This window comes from Sciurus carolinensis, chromosome 6, assembly GCF_902686445.1.
Source record: "Sciurus carolinensis chromosome 6, mSciCar1.2, whole genome shotgun sequence".
Lineage (NCBI taxonomy): Eukaryota > Metazoa > Chordata > Mammalia > Rodentia > Sciuridae > Sciurus > Sciurus carolinensis.
The window spans coordinates 159,846,326-159,867,233 of record NC_062218.1 but is presented as its reverse complement, the minus strand read 5'-3'; the positions used below and the strand labels follow the sequence as shown (position 1 = coordinate 159,867,233).

The window sequence follows — 20,908 nt, the reverse complement described above, 5'->3', positions numbered from 1 at the left end:
CGCCCCATTCGCCAGCGAGCTCCCTCCTGCGCCCCTTTCTATTCACGTCCCCGCCCCGGCCCTGGCCAGCACTGATCTCTTCCCCGTGTCAGAAGTTTCATCCTCTCGAGAATGCTCTGAAAATGGACTCTCGTGGTTCGAGACCTCTTGAGAAGGCCTTTGCTCAGCGTTGTCTGCTCCAGACCCATCCGAGGTGCTGCCCAGATCAAGAGCTTGGTGCTTTGTGTGGATGCCCAGAGCGCGTTCCCCTGTTCAGCCTTGAAGGATATGAGCTGTTACCGGGTTTCGGCTGCTACGTTTGTGTGCAGGTATTTGTGGGGACATGAAGGTTCATTTCCCTGGGATAAATGCCCAACGTTGAATTGTGAGCGTCTTTGTTACCCGACACTCCCCTGCTAAGAAGTTACTATTTGCGAAGACGTTCCATTCTGTGATTTTCGGCACCAGCTGCTTGGGCACTCTTCTAATGAGTAATCATCTGTTCTAATACGGTCTTATAAATGGGACTTCCTCTTCCTTTGTATGTGGCAGAATATTTGTGTCCATTTTATGGACGGGACAGTCTAGTTACTCTCATAACCAATTTGAAAAGCAGAGGACACTAATGCCACTTCAGTCAGGTGACGCTGGGATCAGTGGCTGTTGTGCTGTTTTTGATTCTGCCACACCTGCGCGTCAGTGGGCTCCCAGCAGGACACCAAGAGGGACCCCAGACAGGAGGCACCTGGCGCAGTGGCCTTGGATCAGAAGATCGGGCACCACGACAAGGTCCAGAAGCCAGCCTGCCTGGGTTCCCCATCTTTGCACTCCGTAATGAGCACTGCAGATGCACCATGGGGTGTGGAGCGGTTTTACCACTGAAACCGTAACACAGGGGCCAGGGGCCGGAGCAGCCCCCTGGTGCAGCATCTGGTCCCGCACCACAAAGGGAGGCAGGAAGGACAGAGGAAGGAAGGCAGGAAAAAGGGAAGGAAACGGCGACATACGCCTGGAAGACGGCTGCAAACGGAGGATCCCAGGAATGCCCCACTGGGCTCAGTGAGAATTTCACCTCTTCAGATTAGATCATCCTGAGTTTAAAATAGAACACAGTAGACTACGTTTGATTTGGAACTGTTTTAAAATCATCAGTGAGAATTTACTTCACAAATAAGACTCTCGGATCAGGACTGGGGCCTGTGGGCACCTGCAGTTCCTCCACATAATGGTCCATTGAAAAAGTACACCCCAATTAATTCGCCCCATAGATGGACTGTTTCCAGTATTGCTATTTCAGTCACTATTTAGCAACTCGAGTATGTTTATCTGTCTACACGTACATCTGCACACACACCGAGGAACCTGTCCAAGAGATACTAGACAGCAGTTCTCAAAGTGTGGCCAAGAAACCCTGGGTTTCCATAGTAACAGGTCAAACGCATTAGTAGATGGGGAATCCAAGATGCTTCTATTCACTCAGACATTAAAGAAATGTTTAAAAAACGTAAAACAATGCCTTGTTTTCACTAATTTTTTCTTTTCAAAAGTGATATTTCACTAAAAACATGGTATCTATGTTAAATTGCAATTGGTTCATTATCAATGTTAATAAATCTTAATTTTTTTTCAGTTTTAACTTTAAAAGAGTAAATGTGAATAGTCTATCATCAAACATGCCTTGAAATTCTCAATAATTCTTAAGAAAATAAACGACCCCAAGACCGAAAAGGCCGGGCACCCTGCTGTCCACTGAACACGGCCAAACCGGCCTCCGCGGGCCTCCTGCCCGAGACGGTGGTGCCTGCAGTTGTGCGGGGTCCTTTTTTTTCCTTGTCTTTTGTTAATTAGGACCAAACGCTTAAAAATCAAGTTACCCCCTCAAATTCAATTATCTGGGTTTTCTAGAGAAACACGAACGGGGCTTCGCAGGCACTCCCTGCTTGGCCTGAGGGCATGAGCCGTGGTCCTGCGGCTCCACCGGCTGTCTCCCCGCCCTGACCCAAGTCCGCCCTGGGCCTCGGTGGTCAGTCCCGCAGACGGGGTCGGCGGAAAGGGACCCCCGGACAGCGGACGCCCCGCCCCCAGCGCCTTAGAACCGAGGGCGCCCGCTGCCGCCCGCGGACCCGGAGGAGAGCTGCCGGCCCCGCGGGGCGCCCTCGCTCCCAGCACGCGGCCACCCGCCCCGGGCTTGGCTTACGGGGATAGCTCCACCCCTTTGCTGGCCACGTGACGCAGGCCTGGCCAATCGGGTCCGGCCGGGACCGGGAGGCCTTTCCCGCAGCCACCGGGAAGGCACGCTTCCTCTGGTGGGGCCTCGAACCAAGTGGGTGGGAGTTCGGGGCTGGCGCGTGGAGACCCGCCCCCGGAGAGCCCGTGGCGCCAGCGTGGAGCGGAGCGGGGCTGAGATGACGCTCCTGACCTGGGTATGGGAGGCCGCGCGGCTGCCCCTGGACTGCATCGCGGGAGCCAGCGAGTTCCCTCTGGCCTGTGACATCCGCCCGCTCCCACCGCCCAGTGCACTGGGGCCGTGGGCAGACCCCTCGGGAAGGCCGGCCCCTCTGGCCCGCAGCGCCCTGGGTCGTGCTCTCAGCTGTGAGAGCGTTATGGACTCCGGGCCCACCTGCCTGGATTTGAATGGAAGCCCAGATCCACCAGCTCTGGCCGTTGCCTCCGTGGCTTCCTTGACTTTCCTGGCGCAGTTGCCTCAGCTGTCCCAAGCCTACCTCCCGGGTAGAGTTCCTGGATTAGGCGACATGCCGCACAGGGTTCGCACACAGCAAGCCTGTTACTGTGGAGCCGGGCGCGGTGGCCTGGACCTGTAGTCCCAGCCCTGGGGAGGGGAGGCAGAAGCAGCCCTTGAACCCAGCAGTTCAAGACCAGCCTGGGCAACACAGCAAAACCTCATCTCAAAAAAATAAAAATAAGAAAGGTAACAACGTCACATGTTGAATTGAAATGCCTCGTCAAATGTTGCCCCTGGTGCCATGTATAACAGGTAGTCACTAATTTTATTTTGACCACCGTTTTCTAAGTGGTTCAAAGGAATGTCACTTTGGGCTCCCCTGGGACCCCTGGGACCTCTTCTTGGTACTTACACTCTCCAGAGCACCCATCTGGCCTCAGGTCAGTCTGCAGGCGGCTGGCTCTGCGGAGCAGTGGCCTCTTCTACGAAGTCCTCAGGAATCCGCAGTGTGGCCCAGTTGCACACCAGCACCTTAGTGGAATGGGGAGAGGAGGTCCTGGGGGCAGCCTGTCCACATGGAGGTGGAGGACCCCGGGAGAGCCGTCCCCTGCCAACCAGGAACACCTGTGCTGGAACCCAGCTTGAGGAGGGCTGAGGGGTGCCCGCCAGCCCCCCATCCACACAACAGAAAGGAAAACAAAGATGTCGAAGAGTTTTTAAAGGAAGACCATTTCCCAGGAGCTGATGCCAGCCCTGCCCTTGTCCCGTGGGAAGGTCGGCTGTCTGCAGCCCGCTGGTCCCCTCGGCCCTGTGCATCTGAGGGAGCGCGACAGCCCTGCCCTGACGCTCCCAAAATCAAGTCCAAAATCAGGTTGCTTGGCTTCTGTTTGATGACGAATGTGTCACCTGTGGGGGACACTGAGAGGCACCATGTGAGCTCTTGGGGAGGAGGCTCAAGCCAGAATCCCCCAGCACTTCTGCGGTCAGAGCTGTCCCCCGTCCCTGTGTTGCAGATGAGGAACCCACACAGAGAGGGCGACCCCTTGCCCAGGGACCTGTGGCCAGGAAGAATGTGATTGGAACCCTCTGCCACCGAAGGGCACGTTTTAAAAGACCCATCAAGATGCAGTTGGCCGATACCATGCCGGATGCCGTGGGCTCTGGGGCCGCCGGCGTGGAGCGGGGCCTGCTGCTGGGACACCGGGGTGATAACACCCCCGCGCCCGGGCTGCAGCCTTCATTCCTGACAACGCGACCGCGACTCCCGCGCTATCTCTTAGATTAGCCCACGGCTATTTTTATTCTGCCCTTGCTTAGGGAAGACAAGCAGCCTGGGCAACCGCGGCAGGCCGGGAAGACCACCGCCAGCCAGCGAGAAACAGGGCTTGTTCCACTCTCTTTTTTGAAAATTCTCGTTTTAAAAAGCTACCGTTTTTCCTTAGACCTATCTCCACGGCCAGCCCCTGCGGAAGCACCTCCCCCGGGGTTCCTGGCCTGCCTTTGACAAGGGCAAGGCCGCGGGGCTCACAGCGCAGTCTTGCGACCCGTTCGGTGGGGATGAGGCTTCGAGGAGACGGACGGGCCTGGGGAAGGGAAGAGGTGGTAGTGGGGGGAAGCATGGCTGCCCTCCCCCTCTAGGTTCTTTGGGCTGTGAATTAAACACACGTAAAGCAGACGACCAGGGGAGAAACCATGTTTGATTATGAGACTGGAGAAGGTGACTGACCCTGTTCAGCATCCTGAGCTCCAGAGAGTCGGGGGCCTGGGCTCTGGGGTGGGGCAGGCCATGGGAGGGGAGGGGGACAGGCAAGTGACAGCCCTTGGGGTGAGGTCGCAGGTGGTTGCATTGTCAGGAGTGGCCTCTTCTGTGCCGACACGTCCTGCTTGGATGGTCCTGTGCGTGGAGGGCCTTGTGCCCAGGGCTCTGCAGGGCTGCTCCTGGGCCCCAGGTTCCTCAGCATAACAGCCCAATACCCCAGCAGCGTGCTGTGGGGCCACGTGTTCTGGCTGCCAGTCGGGTTTTGGGATGGTGTATGCTGAGCCCCACGGGACCCCCAGGGCAGGCCTCAGGAATGCCAGAAGGTCTGAGGAGCCGCCGCTTAGCATGGGAACCCTCGTGGTTCCCCTGCAGCGGGGCTCACCACCTTGCCTTTGGGAGGGGACCAGAGCTGAGTCGGCACTTGAGGCTGAAAAGATGAACGCAAGTGGAGTGTCCCAGGAAGCAGGAGGAAACCGGAGACCTGCAGCCACAGGGCGGCCGGCTTCTGGAAGAGCCAGTGTCCACAGGGTCACCACTTCTGGGGGGGTTGGGGCGGTGTCCTCAGGATGGCAGCCTGGGGTCACAGAGCCCTTGCACTCTGCTCTGGCCATGCTGGCCTCCCTGCCATTCCCAGGGGTGCCCGTGACACCTCCTCAGCCTCTGCTGGCCCTGCCCGCCTCGGCAGGACCCTCTCCCGGCCCACCTCCCCTGCCTTCAGTGCTCACTCCACCTCACCTGATGGAGCCACCCTGGTGCGTGGATGGTGGTGGTGATGTTTTAATGGTGGTCAGTCACATAAAATTGGCCAACTAAACCATTTTTAAGCTTATGGTTCAGTGGTTCTAAGTTCGTTATTCAACAGATCTCCAGAAACGTGAGCTTCACCCTGGATGCCGAGCGGCCAGCAACCCCGATCTCCCTTCTCCCGACCTGGGAACCCCCACTTTCTGCCTGGCTCTGAATTTGGCTGCTCCAGACACAGCAGAGGAACCATCCAGCCCTTGTCTGTGGCTGGCGTTGAGCTGAGCATGTTGCCCCAAGCTTCATTCAGATCCCATTCAAATCCTCTTAAAGGCTCTCCCATAAACAAGACAGTCACGACGATTTTTGTGGCAAAATACACATAAAATTTGCCATTAGCGATGCTTCGTGCATTCACACCACGCAGCCGTCACTGCTTCCAGAACATTTTCATGAGCCCCAAAGAAAATCCCACACTTCAAGTCACTCCAGTTTCCTCCCTCAGCCTGGCCCTGGCCACCAACAACCAGCTGTCTCTATGGATATTCCACATAAATGGCACCACAGGACACGTGGCCTTTGATTGCTGGCTTCTGTGAGCCTAGTGTTTTCGAGGGACTGGACGTGATTCCCTGGAGCTGGGAGGTGTCCACTGGGTGCAGATACACCATTTTGTTCTTCCACTTGGCAGTTGGTGGGCCTCTGGAGATTGCGAAGGGTGTTGCTATCAATGTGTGTATTCAAGTTTTTATTTGATCACGTTTATAATTATTGAGATCATAGACCTGAAATTTAATTAAATAATTTTTTCTTGTTTAAAAAAAAGCCATCCCTGACTGCTCTTCTTCCCATTTATTGCACACCCACCCCCATTCCCATGTCCCAAATATCCCATTAGCCTTCCCCCTGCCCTGAAGGCACTAGTTGTCCGCTGTGTTCAAAGGGGTCAGTTCCAGGACCCCTGAGGACACCAAACCCCACGATGCTCAAGTTCCTGAGACACAGTGGTATGGTGCCTGCGTAGAGCCCAGGCCCCTCCTGTACACTTCAAATGGTCTCTAGAGACTTACAGCACCTAAGGCAGTGTGAGCGTGTAAACAGCGAGGCCGTATTGTTTGGGGGATGATGAGTCAGACACATCTGCACCCCAAGACTGGCTGAACCCAAGGGATGCCGAGCACCAACTGTATTTCCCAGCCCAATGCATGGCTTCCTGTGTGCATTATCCGCTCACCCTCCCGACATCTCGTAAGACAAGAGGGAAGACAGAGGGACTCTGTTGTGTTCACTGTATCCCTAACGCAAATGCCTGGCAAACAGCAGGTGCTCAGAAAACACCTCCTGAATGACCGCTGCCGGGAGGGCTGTTTTAATTCCTTGACGAACTCACCTTCCTGCTCAACCGGGAGGACGGAAGCCTCTCGGGAAACCTGCTCCAGAACCACCACGTGGGTAAGCTCCAGACCTGAAGAGAAAACCCCAAGAGTGTTTCAAAGGGCCAAGGGAGAGCGGCACCTGCTCTGGACAGAGCAAATGCGGACACCGCCCCCTCACGGTTGGTGGCGGGAGGGCGGCTTCCTGCACAGCCAGCCTGGCCCGGCTGTGGGACAGGACGTTTCAAAAGGGTCAAGTCTGACTCTACGTTCAGGCCACAAGTAAAGGAGGAGTAACAGGTCACAGGGAGCGATGTCGGGAGGACGGAGCCACACGTCCCTCGCCGCAAGGACCCTGACGACTAGCGGAAGCTGGGAAGCGAGGCACTGGACCGGGGTCCCCATCCGCCGCCCATCGCTGCACTCCAGCGGGAATGAGCAGGCACTTCCCACTGCGCTTTATCCTCAGCTTTGATTTGACCCTCTCCGAACCCAGTGCCAACCTGGAGGTCAGCATCAGCGAGCGATGGGAAAGGGCTGGACTCTGTGCACCAAGGTCCGAGGAGAGAGCTTCACGTGGGAGATGGAGCACCTGTCACAGGGAAGCTGCTCCGTCCCCACTGCGTGTACCGCTGTCCTTCATATGCTGGCAGGTAGCGCTGCCGGGCACCTTGAAGGTGGAGCCTAGCGTGGGCAGTTACTAGCCTGGGTGGCAGACTACAAGCTGGGAACAGTGGAAACGACCCTGCGAACAGAGGCGAGTTTCAAGACACGGGAGAACTGTCTCACCCCAGACATCCCACTCCCGGAACACAGGAGAGGAGGGGGGGGCCCAGGCCCCACGCGCCATGTTGGCTCCTCCAGGGGACAGGGCAGGGCCCTAGTCCCCGAGTGGCCTGTTTGGCCACACAGGCCTCCTTCCAGGAGACAGGGCCCACAGAGACACATGTCTATGGTTTGTGCCGAATGTCTTTTGGGGCCAGGAGTTATGGACGATCTATGTAAAGTGTGCATTTCCATCTCAGTGGTCAACACAGGAGCCCCTCAGAGGGCTCTTCCCCTAGTGGACACTGAGATGCTGAGCAGCACAGGCCCCACGTGCCAGCACTGTGACTCCCCAGCAGTCATCTGCCAACTGAGAAGGTCGTTAAGGGGCCAATGGGAGGGCAGCATGCAGGGGGTAGGCCTGCTGGACAAAGGGACGACTCACATCCTGGGAAGGACTGAGCAGAATGGCGGAGTCCATCGTGCCACTCAGAACAGCTGCAATTCAAAGCTTACGAATTCATTTCCAGAACTTTCCATCGAGTATTTCCAGATCATGGTTGACCACAAGTAACTAAAACACGGAAACACACAACACACCAACTCGGAACCTACTCGGAAGCCCATGGGCTGTGTGCTGTAGGACACTTGAGGGCCCAGAGCCCTGGGTGGCAGCATTTAGGAGGTCCAGTCATAAAGGGGTCTACATCCGCTTCCTGACGTTATCTGTTGATTCTCAATTGACTCTACCAAGGTGTATATGAACGATCAACCCTGCTTTAAAATGGGGAAACTGAGGCTGTTACATAAGGTAACTCACTCATGGTCATGTATCGACTCAATAATAGAGCCCCAAACTCAACACCAAGCGCTTCAACCAAGGTCCAAAATCCATGTTCTCTTCCCTGACCCTCCTTCCTCCACGCCCGCTCCAGGCCCCCTGGGCTGTGGGTGTGGGGAGGGGAACTTCGAGAGTGAGGCCGACCAGGCCGCCTGCACGAGAAGACACTGGCCCTCCAGGGCTGGCCAGGCCCGGGCTCTGCCCCCGGCCATGGCAGAACTCAGGTCCAAGTGGCTTCTCCCCTTGCTTACACTGGTCTGGATCTCAGAGAAAGGGGTCAGCCGGTGGCAGTCACTGCCCAGCCCGGGCCGGCCAGGCTGCTGTGGTGGAGACAGCCGCACCTCCAGCTTTTCAGACGTCAGCAGGAGCCGCCTCGCTGGACAGGCTGGCACCCCTCCTACAGACGCTCGTGCCGTTCCAGGGGGCAGCCACGCCTCTCACCAACCTGTGTAAGGACAGCAGTGTCAGGTCGCAGCGTGCCGCAGCTGCCCACCCGTGTCTGCTGAGCAGGTGACCAGATGATGTGACTCCATGTCTGAGAAGCAGGACAGAGAGGAGGCGCAGAAACCTCCCAGGGGAACCCTTGAAACCAGACACCGCGTTCTGCTGAGAAGTCAGGTTTATTCAAGGAGTGACAGGAGTTTACGTCACCTTCTTCCCATCTCTTCGCTCGTCCCCCACCAGACTGGGCATCAAGCCTCAATGAGTGAGGGGCATCAGAGTGGGTCCGAGTGCTCCCAGGGTGGTCACCTGCAGTGCCCTGAGTCCCTGTGTCTCGCAGGCAGCCGGGAGCCGAGTCTCCTTGACCCACTGAGCACGGAAGCAGGTGAGATTGGCTCAGTCGGGCAGCCTGGCTGGAGCTCGGCCTAGAAGGTTCTGAAACAGGAGCCTAAGAAGAGCCAAAGCCGGCCCCTCAGACATTACAAAAAAGGAAAGAGGCGCTTTTTCACGATGTACAGGACCGTAGCAAGAAAGAGGGCCAGCGCGAGGAAGATGAGGAGCTTGTCGGTCAGCTCCCGGCGGTTGTACTTCGTGATGAGTTTCCGGCCCAGCTGGATGGTGCCCGACATGGACTTAAACTCTTCATTTGCGTCCAGGATGGTGCGGGAGGAGTTGACTGAAACACAAGAGGCAGGGGCCTGACTCAGACTGTTCAGCGCAGGTGACCAGGGGCTTGCTGCTGGCTGGCTGCCAATATGACATACTGCGCTGAGCCAGGGCAGGCCACCACGGCCCCTCAGCGAGCAGGGAACAAGGCCCTGGCAGGAAAGGCTCCTCCCAGGCCCCAGCCAGCTGATGGCGTTTGCTCGGGGGTCTAGAAGGTGGACACAGGCAGGGAGAAGGGCAGCAAGGGGCTGGCTAAGCACCAAACTCAGCTCTCCAAAGCAGACAGGCTCTGCCAAGACCCGCCAGCCACCAGACCAACCAGGTGACCACGGACAGGTGCTGTGAGGCTGCTCACAGGCGGGGGGCACTGGTACCTTCTACCGGTGAGCTGTGGCCCCCAGGACACCTGAGGTCAGACCCGCTCTTTGCAGGTCACACAAAGGCAAGGACAGCCTGGGTGCTGGCGAGAGCACCCCCTGCACCAGCCCTTCAGTGCTGGGCCACTGGCCGCAGCTCTCAAGACGGAACGAACACTTGTACTTGTGCCCCAGCCTGGGGGATAACCACGGCTCCCTGAGCCAGGAGTCCTGAGTGCAGACTGTGGGCCCCACAACGGGGAGAAGGTCCGCCTGGCCAGTCTCTCCTGCAAAGCCTGGCAAGGCGTCCTCGGAACATCCACTGATGAGTGCCACAAGGGCAGACAGGGCCGTGAGCTGCTGCGCCTGGGCAGGAGCCAGCGCCAGGGACACGAGAAACGGGAAGCCAGGTGGGCTCTGGGGAGGGCCCGGAGGAGGAAGGCCAGGGGTCTCCGGCCTCTCAGGAGAACGCGCTGCAGTTTCTGTCTGTCTACTCAGATGGCACCTTTTGCTCCCACCACACAGCAGCCGCAGCACCCTCAGGCGCCTGACCATACAAATGTGGCTGATCCCAACTGAGATCTGTAAGTGTGAACACACGCATGGTCGCAGACAGCAGGAGGGAAGGCAAGTCCAGCACGTCCACAGGCTCCTCACCCGGGGCTTCCACCCACCTCAAATGAAAACTTGTGGAAAAAACGCACCTGTAAACACGAAGAGACCTCCTTGTCTGCTCCCCCGAACGACACCGCGTAATGGCTACCTGCATGGCACCCACACTGTGCTAGGCATCACAAGTCATCAGCGATGCCGAAAAGCACACAGGGGCATGCGGGGGGGTTTGCAAATACGATGCCATTTTACAGAAGGGACCTGAGCATCCTCGGATCTTGATGTCCATGGGGTTCCTGGACCAGTCCCTCATGGATACTGAGTGGTGACTTTTCAATAATTTTACTATTAATTGCCTGATGACATGGGACTATTTCACATATAATGGCTGAAGTAAGTCACTTGAATTAATTTCACGCTTCTCTTTACCGAATACGTGTACCTGCTAGAACACTTAAGGTTTCATGCCTGGCTCCCCTTACGTTTCTATCCAGCAGCGCTAGGATGGTACTTTTCCTTTAACCAAGTCACGTGTTTTAACTTTTCACCAAATTAAGCTAATAAATTATCAGAGGAAACAGCATTTTGAAAATGACAGATAAGAGGCAAAAATACTCAGGGAACAAAGTCCCTCTCAGCCCTCTTTCTTCACCTCTTTCAAAAATGCAGGTAAGAACTTAAGAGAAAACTGCTCAGCCCGGGGACACCAACACAATCACAGTGACTCAGGAGGCTGAGGCCAGTCTGGATAAGAACTGAAGATGTGCCTTAGGGGCAGAGCACCCCTGGGTGCAACCCCTGGTACCAAAAAAAAAAAAAACAGGTAAACCTTGATAGGCCTTCCTTTTTATACACTTCATTTTTGGAGGATTTGGACGTGCCACCGAAGCAGACGACGAGCATCCCGGAGTGCTGTCCTGCCTCCACCCAGGACCCGCCACCCCAACTCAGCCCCCCGCGCGATCCCGCTGCAGACCCCATCCCAGCGTGCCTTGTTTCAGAACTGTGGTCCTAACAGGCCTTTCGGTCATGATAAGGGGCAGGAAGCATCTTCACTAGATACTTCTCCTATAAAACGTGCCCAAGAACCACTCGCACACGAGGGGACCCCTCTGCACACCGGAGGCCCTCAGCGGCGCCTGCCCCGTCCCCGCCAGAGTAGCAACGCCCAGGCGGAAGCACTGCTGGGCCCGGCTCCCCCTGCACCCTGTTCTGCTCCCAGCCCTCCCACGCCATGGTGCACCACGGGGCAAGGGCCTGGTCCATCCTGGGTCGCAGTGCTCAAACAGCGCCCAGCACCCGAGGCGAGCTCTGGGACACAGGCTTGCTTTCTTTTTGTTCCTGTTTGAAAGGTGAAAAGAAGAAATAAAATGGTTGGGATTTACAGATAATATTGGGTAGTGATGGCACTGTGGTTCTGCATTTGTTTTCCCCAGAGACCCTGGTGTATTATTTTTTGGAGAGGAGAGTTGAGAGACTTGTGGATGACATCTGGGTTGGCTTCAAAGCAAGCAGGACGTGACAAGGCGGGCTGCAGCGAGGCAAGGGGCCGGGGCTCCACACCGCCACGCTCGCTGTCCTTGTCTACTGTGCCCCTTCCGAGTTCCGCAGCCTCTGACTGGCACCTCTGCAAAGGAACTCAGTCAGAAACTCTCAGGAGCGCAGCTGTAGACGGGGCTGAGCGTCCTGACAGCAGTCACGACTCCCAAGCCTGCCTGGTCACACAGGACCGAGCCCTCACTGAGAGCCGATGCCAGGCCTCTTGCCCAGTGCTGCCTGGGTGCCAAATGCCTCCAGTGGATGCGCCGGTGCCTGGGGGCAGTCCGCAGCACCTGCAACCCAGAGGGCCCGGGGCAGCGCACCTCCCCAGGGCAGGGCCGAGACGTCACCTCCCCTCACGAGCAAGGTGCCACATAAGCCAGGAAGCTTCAGGGGGCTGAGGTGGAGGAGCCCTGGACACGTGGTGGGGCAGGCAGCCTGGGGAAGCTCCCACTCCGCGCTGGGCTTACCTAGAGTCTGCATGGCCTCCTCACTCTGCTGCACCTGCTGTGACATCATCCTGCTGATCCCCATGAGGCTCTCCGTGATGACACTCGACGTCTGGGCCAGGCTCTCTTTGGTGGTTTTCCTAAAAGCCCAGAGGAGGGAGGAGGAAAGTCAACTAAGCCACCCTCAAGAGGGAGCTCCCAGTTCTTGGCCTATCACATCAGCAGGTGTCGAAGACGATCCCTCGGTGCCGGCAGCAACAGTCAGCGCTGCCGTCTGCAGGAAGGCTGCAGTTCATACAGGGGCCTGGACAGTCATCTCATCCCTGGCAATCCCTCCAAAGAACCACCCAAATGTGGACAAAGCCTCTCACTCCAGGACGCCACGTTGCAGTGCATACAACACTCAAAATCCAGACACTCAGCCACAGCGGGTTGGTGAACGATGGAACACCGGGCACTGTTTATTGCATTATTTTTAAACAAGTCTTTGTGCTATAATACAAAAGGAAGATGTGTAGGATGCTAAATTTTATACATAGTACGATTCTGACTTTGTAAAAAATATGAAAGAAAAAATAACAGGGGAGGCAGTATACCAAGTGTTTATGAGCCGCGACCACAGCTATGCTCATCAGCAAGTGAGAGTTTCCTTTATTTTACTTGTTTACGACAAATAACCATATACTTCTTTCATACTTTAAATATTACTTACATTAATAATACATTAAGCGCAAACATTGTCCCACAGAGGGTCAGACAGCATGCCAACTGTTACCCCAGCCCAGAAAGACAAGAGGCGGGTTACCTTTGCCTCAGGGGGTCTCCCCCCTGGAGAAGCTCTGCCTTCTCTAGGTTGTCGATGGCGATTTTGCAAGTGAGATTGGCTTTCCTCCACGAGGTCTGATTGCTGGAAGAGAAGGGCCCGTGTGAGATGCCCTGGACCCCACAGGCTGTTAGCCGCTGCCGTCGGCGGTCCATCCTTCCAAGTGCGGTGTGTGGTGTCTGTCCCTACCTCCTGCCACTGCGGCCTCTCAGCTGCGCTGGGAACTGATGTAGCTCAGGTCCTCTGGACCCAGAGGCCGTCTCCAGGATGGTGCCATCTGCAGGCACCGTCTACAGCCCCATGACACCTCAGACAGCAGGGCCGCCTCCACCCGCCAGCTGGGCACGCAAGGCCCCGGTCCATCAAGTGACCTAAGGCAGTACTGCACTGCTGTGTCCTGGTGCGGCCATTCCTTGAGAACCCCAACCTACTACACTTCGTTTTTGTTTCTTTTTAAAATATTTTTAGTTGTAGATGAACACAATACCTTTATTTTATTTTTTTATGTGATGCTAAGCATCAAACTCTGCCACTGAGCCCCAGCCCCAGCCCCCTACTACACATCTTCCCAGCCCAGCCTAGAAGGACCGTCTCTGCCCCTCGGCTCTCAGTGAATGCATGTTGTCACAGGAGGCAGAGACCAAGGACCCAGCTTCGTCCGTGTGTCTCCAAGACCGCGCTTCTTCATGACGACAGACCCGTCAACAACAACACAGACGTACTGCATCGGCAGGGGCCTCAGTGACATGATTTAGTTACATCTCGCCTAACCTACTGTGTGAGCTACAACTCACACCCAGTGAACAGTCCCTGAGGTCAGAAAGACAGCCTTCACTGACAGAGCACAGGAAAGCTAACTGTGGGGCCGAGTGGGCACACAGCTCAGCGGTAGAGCGCCTGCCTAGCATCTCAACTGTGCCCCTGTGGGAATGACACCCGTGCTCTGGACTCTCACGCACCAGCTCAAGTCAACTGTACTAACCCCTGGAAATATCCAAAACCGCAGCAGAGCATGTGAACTCAGGGTGGCTTCCAGTAACACCTCCGCGCCCAAGGTCTGCCGAGGGCTCTCGGATGCCCACGCAGCACCTGCCACGCCATTTCATGCCTGCGTCAACTGCGTCTTCAAAGCATTCGCAGGAGTTCTGCAGGGCCCTGGTGTGCCTGCCCTTCCAGGTGAAGACAAGCGAGCAGACACTCGCCGCACAGGGTGACAAGCCAGCCCAGGCACTGTCCAACCACAGTGGCCAACAGCATGCACTCAGGTGCAGCCTTCTGGCCTCCAAGTCTGCATGGCCACTCGCAGCCTGGGCCTGTCCTAAGCTGGCGGTGTTTGGCGTAGCTTGCTGAACTTCACACAGGCGCCTCTCTATTCCGGGCTCACGAGCTATGTTTACTTGGTAGAACAGGAAAGCAAAAGTAACAGGACACAAAGCAGTCACTACGTGTCAAGCACCAGAACCCCGCGCACTCACGTCAGCCTCCCCGGGCCCATGTCCACCAGCCAACGCCTTCCCGCAGGCACGTAGCTGGACACTGCTGGGGAATACTCAGAAACAACACCAAGGAGCAGGGCCCCAGAGAAACCTGCAGGAACGCTGACACAGCAGGGCTTCCAGGGAGAAGGCCCCGAAGACCGGTGGCCTGGGAAAGCTGAGGAGCCCTCAGGTCTCTGCAGGAACAGCCCCTGTGATTACTGCACAGAAGTCAAATGAGAAGGGAGAGGTGCCGCTTCAGACCATCTGGTCAGAAGTTATTCCTCCTCCATTCACATCAAGACAGCTCAGGGCTGGGGTGTAGTCAGGGGCAGAGCACTTGCCTAGCACACGAGGCCCTGGGTCACCCCAGCACCTCGTAAATAAATAAACACAGGAACAAAGGTTATGATTTAAAAAAATAGCACACGGTTGCAGTTCTGTAATCAAGGATTGGCACAGAGCTGGACTAAGATTCAATTCTGTTGAACGGAACAAGCTCATTTACATCTTTGCATGTCAGTGTTTTCAGATAACGTCCCCTTCAAACCTTCCACATTTTGTTCCCTTAAGTAGATTCATTTCCAGTGGGGTTTTTCTAGTACCAATTTCTCTTGGATAAAATTGACCCTATATTACAAAATTAATCGTGGGTTTTATTTTGTTTCAAAAACATAAAAAACAGCATGACATTAAATGTGCTTCTGTGAACCATGCACAGCTCCGCTCACTGTTCCCTCCCCTCCCCACCAGAGAGTCCCGGTCCGGGAGCACACTTGGCCCTGTGTAAACCACACAGCTGAGGCACCGTGGCCTGGGTTTACGAGGCAAATACTCGCATAAGCTTCATGAGAGCAAGAGACCCGGAGGCGGCCGGTGTGAGGCCAGGTCCTGCTACCTCAGCATCTGCTTTTTGTGATTCTCCACTTCCTGCAGTAGAAGCTGCTTCTCCGACTCCTTGTCTTGCTCCTTAGCCGACTGCTCAAGTTCCTTCAAGGAGAAAACAGCTCTGTGTTAAATGATTTTTAACATCAACACAAAAACAGAAGAGCACTGACTTCTCTTCCTAGCAGGGCACGAAAGGACACTTGAAGTCCTCGCTTCAAAACAGAATACCTAGAGAGGATGGGGAACATATAATAACATATCTTTTTAAGTTTACAGCCAAGCTGCAAAAAATAAGGAAAATCCCTAGGGTCAAAGTGAGTAGTGAACTCAAGCCAGAGGGCTCGCTGCCCGAGACAGCCCCGCTCCTAGGAGCCAGGGCAGGCCGGGATGGAAGGGAGAACGCACAGAAGATGAGCCACAGACCCACACCCAGCACAGGAATTTCAAATGGCCACATTTCCAAATGCTGTCCCAACTACTGGCTCGGGTTCACCAGAGATGGGTTACAAAGAGTTGGAGAGTTTGAAAGCTCATGTAAGGACAGAAAAATGAAGATTCAGGCCATCTGAGACTGAGACTCGGAACTGGAAACATCACAGATCCAGGACCCGTGAAAGGCTACACCCTTGGCAAAACGTCTAGGAAAACATCTGCCCATCAGATGAAATCACGGCACTTGCTTTTTTTCTTTTTGGTGGGGGCACTAGGGGTTCTATATAGAGATGTATAAGACTCCCCTGAGCATTTACAATCAGAGAGCTGCTCTCACATTGATCTGGGGTTCAAATTTAGAGAAATTAATAAAGAAAGCACCCCCAGGTTTGCTAATCCCCGGAGATAGGCAGAAGCAGAAAGCCCCTGGAGGGACTTGCCCTGGACCAGGCTGCAGCCTCCCAGGTAAGGTCCGCAGAAGGCGAGGCTCACAGCCCGAAGCACCACCAGCAGCACACACTGCAGCCTGAGTGGGAGCAGCAGGCCAACCAGCAGTATCAGACCCCCCAACTTCAGAGAGCGGAACAGCACACGCAGTAATTAAGGATGTCCCAATACCTCAAATGTCAAGTCACACTGTTTTCTTTACAAATTGAAACAAGTTCCAGTTTCAATCAAGCTATTGATCTAAAACCTCTTTGTAAGCTCCTCTGTATACTAATTTATTTACATACTTATTTGCACATGCTAATTTGGAACATGTATTCACTATTTCAGTAGCTCAGAAATTCCTTCCAATTGATTTCCCCATATACTGCTAAAGCAGAGAAAAGGAGAAATAATCAATTGTGAATTCGAAAATTTTTGTAAATATTATCAGTTATTTGCATGATTATTTGTTTAAATTTCCCTAGTAGAATGTAAACTGAAAGCAAAACTGTGTCTGGTACTGTTCACTACCTTTATCCCTTAAGCCTGGCATATAATAGGCACTCGATTACTGAATGGAAGAACGGAAGCACAGGAAGAGAGGAGACACAGGGAGGACGGGAGGGAGCAAAGTATGATTTCCTCATGAAGTTGGTCAGAGAACCAGCATCAGTTCTGGAGAAAAGCAAGAGGGTAGAGTAATTCTCAAATTCCAGGTTGAGAACCATATATCTGAAGACAAACACACAGACATTTATTGACACATAGTCAACACCGACTACGTGTAGAACAGTGTATTTTGATAATATATGACCATTTCTCTTCTAGTATCACAATTTTGTTGCAAATGCACAAAAAAGACATTGACACAAGAGCTAAAAAACATCAAACAAACAGAAATCTCTTGTATAATTCCAGGTATGAAGAGAACATGTACATGCTTAGGGATGCAGATTAGAACTGGGGTGGGGTTATTCATTCACTGGCTATGTGCCTATCACTTCGACAGATGCAGACACACCTGTGCCGAGGAGCTAATGGGGGCAGGGAGCATAGTAAATACGTAAATATATTAGTGAGGTAATTTATATAAATTAGTGAAGGAAATAAACACTAGGTAAGCCTGCAAATACTTACGTGGACAAGGACATACTCATGTTGAAGGTAGTGGGTATAGTGGATGAGCTGAAGAAAGGCCTTTTAAGAAAAAATTAGCTTAGAAAGAAAAAAAAAAAGTAGAAGCAATCCAAATCAATCCTCCTTGATAGAGAAAAGGCTAAAAAAAAAATCACAGCTATACAAAAAGACTGAGGAAGCTCTCTAGTTCCTGATGTGGAAAGGCTTCAGATATACATTGTAAATTTAGAAAAGTGGTGTTATAGTTAGTCCAATTTTTAAATGAGAAATGGAAAAGAAATAAGAAAATACATTTGTCTTTTTAAATATCTGAGTAGAGAAATTCTGGAAAGATATATAAGTAACAAATGGAAATAGTAACCTGTGGGTATAACTGAGAAACTTTTTATGTAAGCTTGTATGCACATATGCACACATATGTAAAACATGTGAAAGTAACAATATTTCAAAAATTAAGATGGTTATTATGAGTGCTGGAGATGGAGACAGAGAGATGAGCTAGGTATAGTGACTGCTAAAATTCTAAAGGTAACTCTATGGAAAAAACAACACATTTTGGACTGAACTTCTTGAGACCCCCACAGGAAGGCCACATTGGACACAACACCCTGTTGCTTTGCGAACCAGCAGGCCGGTTTTCTGCCAGCTTCGGAACAGACTGTCTTCATCTGCTGAGCATCAACAAAGCTGCTGGCTGGCTTTGGGTGACGTCATACACAAAGCACAAGTCTTCACCACTGGCATCGAGACCAGGTCCTACAGAGTCACCAGGGATGGGCAGACCCCGCCACTCCCCTGGCACTCACTGGGGCAGGCAGTGGAAAGCCTACGCTACTCCAACTGTTCCTTCTCATGCCCTGAATGCAGGTATCCTAATGTGCACATGTGACCCAGGACTCCAGGAACAGGAAGACACATGCAAGAGAGGCTGGTGACAGACTGAGGTGGAGAACAAGTGGGCTGGAGAGAGCAGTAAACAAGAGAAAATAGTTGAAGTGACTTTAGGGTTTTCAAGTTGAAAAATTCCAATTTGCATTCAAGTTACTCACTGCTCCCTCGCTGGGGAGCAGCTTAGCAGTCACCTAGCTGGCCAGATGTTTACCACTCCCTCCAGCTGGTGTCTGAAGGCCTGGACGGCTTTCAAGCAGAGGCTAGAGGGAACACAGCTCCCTTGTTGTGACCCATTCTCCGCGTCCCAGTTCTGCAGCCGCCCTCACCTGTATTCTGTGGCGCAGCTGCTGAAACTTCTCTTTCACTTCAGTGTTCAGTTTGGTGAGTGCACTTAAGGGTCCAGAACAGTCTCGGATATCCTAGGAGACATGGAAGAGATGATGGGCCTTTCCTGTGGCAATGAAATGAAATCATACCATCTGTACAGTGAGAAAGCTGGCTCAGACCACTAAGGTTGGCCTGACTATAATTCATCCTCATTTCTGCTGTTCCCCTCTGTGACAAAAGCAAAACCATTCTCTCTCGCATTTTCCTCATCTCTCTTTAGATTAATGTTGAACAAATAATGTGAGAGTAGGTTAGGGGTATAGCTCAGTAGTGGAGCATTTGCCTAGCATGTGTAAGGCCCTGAATTTGATCCCCAGCACCACAAAAAAAAAAAAAAAAAAAAAAAAAAAAAATCAAGAACAGAGAATCGTAACTATGCCCTGACCTAATTATTAGTCCCTTAAGTTTAACAAAGCATTGCCCAATCAGTATGAACACATAAAGCAGCTTGCATGCCCAATAAGAATGGACATCCGAAAGTGATACTGTAACTTTAGATCCTTCCAATTCGAAAACCAGAATGCTTAAATTCCTGCAAAGTATGACAAGATTAACTTGATCTCATTTTACAAACCATCTGTTATAAGACACAGTGTTTACAGACATGTTTAAGGGTAGATTTAGAATTCGTTTCTGAAAATAAATTCAGAATCACTGGGGCCAGGTTTTAAAGCAGACTCTAGATCCAGATTATGTGCAAATTCTGGCTGGGGGAACTTATTGGTTGTGCAATCTTAAGAAGTTACTTAAGTTCTCTGTGCCTCAGTATCCTCATCACAGTACCCACCTTGAGGTCATATATCAGTGTAAAGCACTTAATGGAGCAGCTGGAACGTGGTAAGAGTGCAATGCATCTAGTTATAACCACTCTTTCTCCTTGGCAACCACAAGAACCCACATGCTAGAAGGGTATAAGAGGGGTGTACACAATTCAGATAGCGTGAAAAGGTCACTTCTTCTTTCTTTCTTTTTTGGTGCTGCAGATCAAACGGAGGGCCTTGCACATGCTGAGCACACACTCCACCACTGAGCCTAGTCCCTGGTGATTCATTTGTGTTAATCCAACCCTAAATTTCTTCCTCTAAAATTGGCCCGGCCTTCTGTAGATCACACGTCGGAGAACAGAAGTTCGAGACACCTAAACGCTTGCTCACGCCTCTTGTTCTGGGGTTCACTCAATCGCGCGTCCCCGCACCACTCTGCGCGCGGTACTGGGCAGACCCTCCTTCCCTCTCTGCCACCGCGGGCCGCCGGCTCCTGAGTCTACCTCTGATGTCTGCTGGCACCTGTCGCAAAGGGAAACAGCTTAGGCTCTTGGTTTCTTCCTGCTCCACTCTCGCCAGACGTCGGCTGCTCGCGCTCCCCAGCCCAGGACCCTCGAACGGCTCGGCGAAGCCCCCTGGTGCCCGCTGCCGGCCCTTCCCCCGGCCCTTCCGTGGGTTTGCCACGGTCCGCCTCGGGCTCGCTACTCGATTTCTCCATTCACAAAACACAACGAGGGGCGGCGGTTGCCCGCGGGGACGCCACCGGCGCGGGGGTGGCGAGCAGGCGCCGGGCGCGCTGGGAAGGGCGCGAGGGAGCCCCGAGGAGCCGCGCCCAGCACCGCGGGATGGGGAGGCCGCAGCGCCCGAGGCCGGTACCTGGATAAGCGCTTTCACCTCCAGGTCGAACTTGACGATCTCCTGGTTGCAGATCCGGACGTGGACATCTTGGGGGGCCGCCATGTTGGAGACGCCGGCTACGGGCCGCGGCGGGGCCCAAGTTCCAACGCGTTTTCGCGCCGCCTTCTTTTCCTTCCTGCCCGGCTCGGGGCAGCGCCCCCTATAGAGCGCCGCGAGCGGCGAACGACGGGCTGGCCCGTCTGGGGCGGTCGCCTGTCCTCTCCGTTTGGCCCTAATAAAACGGAGGGGAAGAGAGAGAATTTCAAGAACGCCTGACAGTTTTGATGGAAATAATGTCAGAGCAAAGCTTGAACAAGTAGTCAGTCGCTCTTGCATTTGATCCTTAAATAGTCCATGCTTCTTAGCTGGCCTCAAGTCCCTCAGCCACCCACTTGCCCCACCCCATTCCTGGATTCCTCAGGCCCTTTTTGATTCCCAGGCCTTGGAATGCTTACCCGGCTAGCTGGGGCCAGCTGAGCCACATACCCTGTCCCATTTGCTCTTCACGTCCCCTCAGCAACCACAGATCCTGAGGACCTGAGGGTCTAGTTGTGTTCATCTCTCTTAATCCTCCCAGCCAC

General features: G+C 53.7%; 1 protein-coding gene across 3 annotated transcripts; it reads right to left on the bottom strand.

Annotated features, from left to right (window-relative positions):
• Positions 1-7,718: 7,718 nt before the first annotated feature.
• Bnip1 (BCL2 interacting protein 1) lies at positions 7,719-20,414 on the bottom strand. Of its 3 annotated transcripts, XR_007109176.1 has the most exons (7): positions 20,307-20,414; positions 18,606-18,698; positions 15,401-15,492; positions 13,010-13,111; positions 12,226-12,344; positions 8,892-9,258; positions 7,719-8,586 (listed from the first exon to the last, which is right to left on the bottom strand). XR_007109176.1 is itself a non-coding variant. In XM_047556539.1 (6 exons), exons 1-6 carry the CDS (start codon positions 20,388-20,390, stop codon positions 9,062-9,064), a joined length of 687 nt encoding a protein of 228 aa, XP_047412495.1. In that variant the 5' UTR covers positions 20,391-20,414; the 3' UTR covers positions 8,746-9,061. The 3 variants fall into 3 exon arrangements, 2 of the variants coding, with proteins under 2 accessions (XP_047412495.1, XP_047412496.1); XM_047556539.1 differs by lacking the exon at positions 7,719-8,586 and having other exon boundaries at positions 8,746-9,258; XM_047556540.1 differs by lacking the exons at positions 7,719-8,586; positions 8,892-9,258 and adding an exon at positions 9,265-12,048.
• Between the last annotated feature and the right edge of the window lie 494 nt (positions 20,415-20,908).

Excerpts from the sequence above, each read along its gene's own strand:
- Bnip1 (XM_047556539.1), bottom strand. The coding sequence starts at position 20,390 with ATGGCGGCCCCCCAAGATGTCCACGTCCGGATCTGCAACCAGGAGATC. Across the intron at positions 15,493-18,605 it reads AGCTGCGCCACAGAATACAG|GAACTTGAGCAGTCGGCTAA; the intron begins GTGAGGGCGGCT and ends TTCTCCTTGAAG. Across the intron at positions 9,259-12,225 it reads GGAGGCCATGCAGACTCTAG|TCAACTCCTCCCGCACCATC; the intron begins GTAAGCCCAGCG and ends CTTGTGTTTCAG.